Here is a 5964-nt window from a genome sequence, read left to right on the forward strand (position 1 = left end):
GGGGGCTGAGCAGGGTGGGGGCGGCGACTACAGGGGCCACCCAAAATTATGCTGGACGGAGTGGCTGAAAGAGGAGGCTCTCAGCTACTCAGCAGTGTCTCGGGGGCTTAAGGGCCAGCACTGTCAGACTGGCTCGGGGTCAGCCAGGCACGAGTGGCCAGCTCGCAGGAAAAGACTGAGACAGGTAACAGGGAGGAAGGGGCTCCACGGTTCTGCTCTGGCCAAGAGGCCTCGTGGACAAGGTGACACGGGGTTGGGTGTCCTTGGGTCACCACAGGGCTGCCAGTCCAGCCCGCAACGTGGGCGGGGCCTGGGGCACTTGGGGCTCACCAGAGATGAAGGAGACTTCGCTGAAGAGGAGCCAGCGCCCGGCAAAGAGGAAGCGGCACTGCAGAAACCGCCCCACGCGGCCGCCCAGGGGCACAGACACGGCCCGGGCGCGGGGGTCTCCCAGGCTCCCCCCAAGGGCATGGCGCACGGGCTCCCCTTCCCAGGCCGCGGCAGGGCCCCGCTTGAACCGACACTCCACCCCGCCGGGCAGGCGGGCTCCCAGCGTGTGCATGTTGTTGCAGTGAATCTGGGGACGGGAGAGGGCGCAGTCAGCGGCGGGAAAGCTGCAGGGGCAGCCCGGGCCTCCAGCGCACGGACGCCTCACTCGCCTGCATGGTCTGGAAGGCCCTCAGCCGGTCGAACTCGAACTCCATCTCCACGAAGCCCCCGGGGAAGCTGCGGTTGCTCCAGCCCACATAGTCGTATCCTGGCCACACGCGCAGCTCCCGGCTCTGCCTGAAGTCGTCCAGCCCTACCACGCCGTCAGCCAGCTGGCCCAGACCACCATACTGCAGGCTGAGGGTCACCCAGGCAGGGCCAGTTGGCAGGGAAGAAGGGAGTGGCTCCCCGCAGCCGCTCTCGCTATCAGCCCCATACCTGTCAGCCCTCTCCCTTCAGGCAGCACCCCTAGAACACCACAGGCGGTACTTGGCAGGTCAAACCCTGCAGAAGGGCAGCACCTCCCACTCTGCTGTGCACTTTTGCTGTGCACTGCGTGTTCTATGGGGCCAGTGGTCACCCACTGCCCTCTGTTGCTTGTCCTAGTCCTGGAGGCCCCACCTCGCTGACCCCTGTCCCCAGCTTACAACCTCACCTCCCTCCCAGCCCGGCTTGTGGAGTCACTCTCGTCTCACCCTTCCACAGTAAGTCCATCGTAGGTGGAGTCGTTGAGGTGCACGGCCTCGGGTAAGTACATGGTCTGCCCCACGGGGGCTGTGTAGGACAAGAGCCCATCTGCGGCAGGGAGGGGAGGGCGGCTAGAGCCTGGAGCCTGTGCCCCACCATGGCAGCCCTGGGCAGACCCTGCCCAACTCAGTGGCAGGAGACAGGGTCCCCCATTCTTGCCACCCAGCCTAGAGCGGATCTCCAGGCACGGCCAACTCACCCCTCCAGAGGCAGCCGTAGAGCTCCACCCGCAGACACACACTCATGATCCGGTCGGCCCGGGGATAGAAGCGAACCATTCGGGCTACCATGGGGGGTCCAAGGTCCTTTAGCACTACACCCCCAGGGTCATCGTTACCTGAGATCACCTGGGGGCCAGGACAGGGTGCATGGGGGAAGGGCCACAGTTGGATCCCACCTCCCAACAGCAGTGGCCACAGAGGCCTGTGGAGGGCAGCACTGGGGCACAGCCCAGGGTCCAGAAAGGAGGTCTGCAGCAGAGACACAGGTCCTTGCAGCCCTGGCCTCACACCCTTCACCCCATTCCTCCTGCTGTCCTTGTCTGACCCCTCGGCCCCTGCTCCCCACTTTGGCTCTTGCCTGCTTCACCCCACTTCTGTGCATTCAGCAGAAGTTGGCCGCATGCCTGCTCTGTGCCAGGCACGTTCTCAGTGTGGGCATGAACCCTTCCCTCCTAGCACTGACAGTCCGAGAAGCAGCTTCAAGGGACAAGGGGTGCTGTGTGGGGACAGCCCTGGGGTGGTGGCCAGAAAGGCTCCAAGTGACACCTTGGAGGACTGTGTGGAGTGAGGAAGAACCTGTGGGTGGGTGAGTGATGAGCTTGCTGGGCACAGAGCAGTGAGCGAAAATTCCCTCACCCTGGGGAATGAGCCCCAACTTGTTCCAGGAAAAGCAAGAAGAGCTGTGCGGCCAAAACAGAGCAGGAAGCAGGCGATGCAGCCAGGGCCAGCCCCAGCCAAGCGCTCTGCCCTGCAAGGAGCTGGCAGCGGGCGTGCCAGGTCTGATTCACACTGGTGCAGGCAGAAAAATACAGACGCGACCAGCACAGTGGGGTTGGGAGTGGGAACTGAGCCCCACCAGAAGCAATGGGGAGAACGGGCGCTGCTCAGAGACCACCGAGTGGTGAGGCTGGGAGGCACAGGTGTACTGAGCAGAGAGGTGCCAGGCTCCCAGGTGCCACCCCAGCAGCCTCACCTCCTGACCCCAGCGGTCCTTCCAGTCCATCCAGTGTTCACCATCCCGGGAGTAACGCAGCCGGTAGCTGCGGGAGAACTCCTTGCCAAGGCCACCAGCATGGCGGCCCTGAGTGCCCACCAGTGCCACCAGGTGCAGGCGCCGGAGGTCCACCTGCAGGTACTCCTCCTCTTTGGGGAACACGGGCCCTGCCGGACACCACGCCCCATCCCCATCGCTGCTTTCCAGCCTGGGAGGGAGAGAGAAGCCACGGTGACCAGCAGCCGGCGTGTGCACGGTCTCTGGCTCCACTGAAGGGGTCACGTAGCATGGGCAAAGGGCTGGGAGGGCAGGTGGAGGCCTGAGCCTCCTAGGCTGCCGAGGGGTGTGGGTACCTGCTGTGCCGGGCAGCCGTGGAGTCCGACCAGGAGCTGGAGACAGAGATGTCACTGTCTGGAATGGTCCGGTCCTGCATGCCCAGCGCGTAGCGGCACTTGTCTGGACAGAGGCGGGAGACAGGTCAAGGCCCCTGAGTCTCTGCCCTCCAAGCCCTCCTTAGGGACCCAAGATTCGGTCTTCTCACCAGGGTCAAAGTGTCCCTTCATGTCAGCTTCTCCATCTACCACTGAGAGCAGCAACAGCAGCAGGAGAGGCGAGTGGGCCCCTGGCCCCATCGCTCCGGATGCCTCGGGCCTACGGGGGTGCAGGCAGCATCTCTGCAGGGGACACAGTGGCAGGAGGGGTAAGGAGGGGCAGACGTGGTGGCTGGTGGGGCTGGGGCCGCAAAATCACAAGCTCCATCGCTGCTTCGGCAGCGGCTCTGTCCACTGGGCGAAGCCCTGAACAGCATGCTGTTACTACTCTTTCAGGACATTCAGGAACTGGAGAAGAGACCACTAACCCTAAACCCTCCCCGCGACCGGAGAAGGGCAAAGTGCCTCACAGACAGCAGCTTCCAACAAACGTCACACCTGCAAACACGTGGGCAGTGAGCGTAACAGAGAAGGTACACACTACAGGCTTCAAATTCAAAGAAAAACAACCTAATAAACAACCAAGCAGAGAAATGGCCAGAGTCTGAAGAGTCATTTCATAGAAGAGCAAGGCCCAACTGTCAACAAAAGTTTGTGGGTTTGTTTTTATTTATATTTTCTAACGTGCTGGGCTGACCTCAGGGCCATCACACTGGCTGAGCTACGCTCTCGGATCTTTTATTGCTTTTATATACTGGGCCAGAACCTTGCGCAGGTGCCAAGTTGCCCAGACGGAGCTCCAGTGTGTCATAGTCCTGCCTCAGCCTCCCACAGTGCTAGGATCACAGGCGTGTGCCACCACACCTGGCTTAAACATTTGTTTTTAAATAGTAAAATTCACTAGAGTCAGAGAAACACCAGTCTGATAACAAAGAATTTTCTGACGAGGGCCCTGTCTTGCCCGGGCAGGCCCTGAACACCTGGGCCCAACAGGTCCTCCCACCTTAGTGTTCCAAGCAGCTGGGACTGCAGGCAGGTCACCTGGCCTGCTGGGGCCCCTGTAGGAGGCAAACGGTGATAGGAACAGAGCCCCGAGCTCCGCAGCAGGAATGGAGAAGTATCATCTGTGTGGAAAGCAGCCCAGCAGTGTCTGAAACAACTGCAAGGGCACACCTTCCGGCCCGGACCCCGAGCTTCGGGCCAGAGAGAGCTGTGCGCAGGGGGGGGGGGGACATAGATGTACAGCGACATCCACTGTGGCGCTCTCAGTGGGCACCCAAAACCCTAAGCCACACAAACATGCAAAGGGATGGGCCGGAGGCAAGGTTCAGGGTCATGGGCTTGACACAGCTGTGAAAAGCAACAGCAGCCTGCAGGTCCCACTGGTGTGGCGTCTCTGCCTCCAGCAACATGGAAGCAGGAGAAAGCAGCCTGCCTCCTGGAAAGGTGCAACAACGAGCCAGTGCTGTGCACAGGGGTCCGTACACCTAGAGTGGGCGAATGGTAGAACACGGCCCAGAATCAATGGCCCCAGAGAGGAAAAGCAAGCAAAGAGGGAAAGACCATCTATCTGGCTATTTTTCCTAAAACTTGTAAATACGGCAACACATATCTTGTAGGAATAAAAGAAAGACTATAAAAACTACTTTTATTTTTAAGAAGTGCAGGTGTCCTAGAAAAGGCCAGGCAACTCCTTGTGGAGCGGACTATAGATTAAACATCAGCCACGCCTGCACCAGTGGACCCTGGGCCTCCCCCTCCTGGAAGCCCAGCATCTGAGAAACCACAGGGCCCAGGGCCTTCCAATACCCAAGCCCTCTGCAGCCACCTCAGCCCACGGCATCCCAGGACCTGTGAACTCCTGATCTTTTGGGAACTTGGGAAAAATGCAGGACCTCAGGCCCACCTAGGCCTTTGGGGGCCGTGGCTACAAGGGGGCTGGAGCTTAAGAACCCTCCTGTGTCCCTCTGGAGGACCCAGCTGTGTATTCCACCTGAAGCACTTCCAGCCACCTCTCCTTACAACCCAGGCATCTACTGGTCCCTGCCCAGCTACAGAGAACACGATCTTCTGTCCCAAGCTGAGCCTGCACTGCAGCCTCAGGCCACAGGATCCTGAAGGGGTCACACCTCTCACCCCCATGCCCCCCAGGGGGTTCCCAGCAGCCCCTCCTGTCTGTGATTCCCATCAGCCTGTGTCCCTGTCCCGCAGTGGATGCCACCTCAGAAAGAAAAGCCCAAAGCAAGGGGAAGGCTGAGTGGCCTTGAAGGTGAGAGAGGCCAGGTCACCCTGAGGTAGGAGCCACGGGGTACTTCCCCGTCCCTTTGTCCTCCTCCAGCTGCCCCCACAATCCTCTAGGGCAGGAATGCAGAGGCAGCTGAGACCCCAGAATCGGAAGCGGCAGCTGAGGGGGATGACGGGGTTGTGGGGCGCCCCCGGTGGGACCACGCTGTCCGGTAGGGTCCAGTGGCCTGCGCTGGGGGACAGGCTGCTGCAGTCCCAGGAGAGCTGTTGGGGATCCCTGACCGCTCCACCCCCACCTCCCCGGGAACAGCAGGCCCTTGTTCCCCAGTAACCTTCACGCCTAGCCCAGATGAGTCATCGGAGCCAGCCGGAGCCGAGGAGCCCGGGGCAGAAACACAAAGCCGGGCAGAGGCCGGGACGGAGCCGAGACACAAAGCAAGAGGTACACAGAGCCGCCCCAGACACGCAGGCCGGGGCCAGGCAGACACGCAGAGGCGCGGTGACGCGCGGTAATCCGCTCCCACACGCCGGTCCCCATCTCTGCCGGGCCAGGACACACGGCCGGCACGGCAGGGGGGCCTCGAAGGACACTTCCGCGAGCCCCACCTGCCCTGCGCTGCCAAATGCACGCCCGCAGGGCTGCCTTTCCCGCACCCTGCACGCCTCCCCCGCGTCTGCGTCCGAGCCCGCGTGCTCGGACGTGCAGCCGGCCCCAGCCGCCTGTAAACACGGCCCGCAGCCGCGCGTGCGCACACCGCCGGCGCCGACCCCACACGCGCACACGCGCACACGCGGCCTCCGCGGAGGGCTCTCGGCGCCAGGCCCCCCGGGCGCGCGC

General features: G+C 62.1%; 1 protein-coding gene across 7 annotated transcripts in view; it reads right to left on the minus strand.

Moving 5' to 3' along the window:
- The window catches only part of Ddr1 (discoidin domain receptor tyrosine kinase 1), a 15322-nt gene that overhangs the window by 6623 nt on the left and 2735 nt on the right, over nt 1-5964 (minus strand). For 6 of the 7 annotated variants that reach the window (XM_023721885.1, XM_023721880.1, XM_023721866.1 and 3 more), the window contains exons 2-8: nt 2993-3125; nt 2805-2907; nt 2431-2659; nt 1436-1583; nt 1185-1284; nt 660-846; nt 331-577 (exon numbers count right to left, since the gene is read on the minus strand). In XM_023721885.1, the coding sequence (XP_023577653.1) occupies nt 331-577; nt 660-846; nt 1185-1284; nt 1436-1583; nt 2431-2659; nt 2805-2907; nt 2993-3083 (1105 nt within the window). In that variant the 5' untranslated portion in view covers nt 3084-3125. Of the gene's footprint in view, nt 1-330; nt 578-659; nt 847-1184; nt 1285-1435; nt 1584-2430; nt 2660-2804; nt 2908-2992; nt 3126-5732; nt 5801-5964 lie in introns of those variants that run through there. The other variant, XM_023721870.1, reaches the window with a different exon arrangement.

Source organism: Octodon degus, unplaced genomic scaffold, assembly GCF_000260255.1.
Source record: "Octodon degus isolate 3935 unplaced genomic scaffold, OctDeg1.0 scaffold00005, whole genome shotgun sequence".
In the NCBI taxonomy this organism is placed as follows: Eukaryota; Metazoa; Chordata; class Mammalia; order Rodentia; family Octodontidae; genus Octodon; species Octodon degus.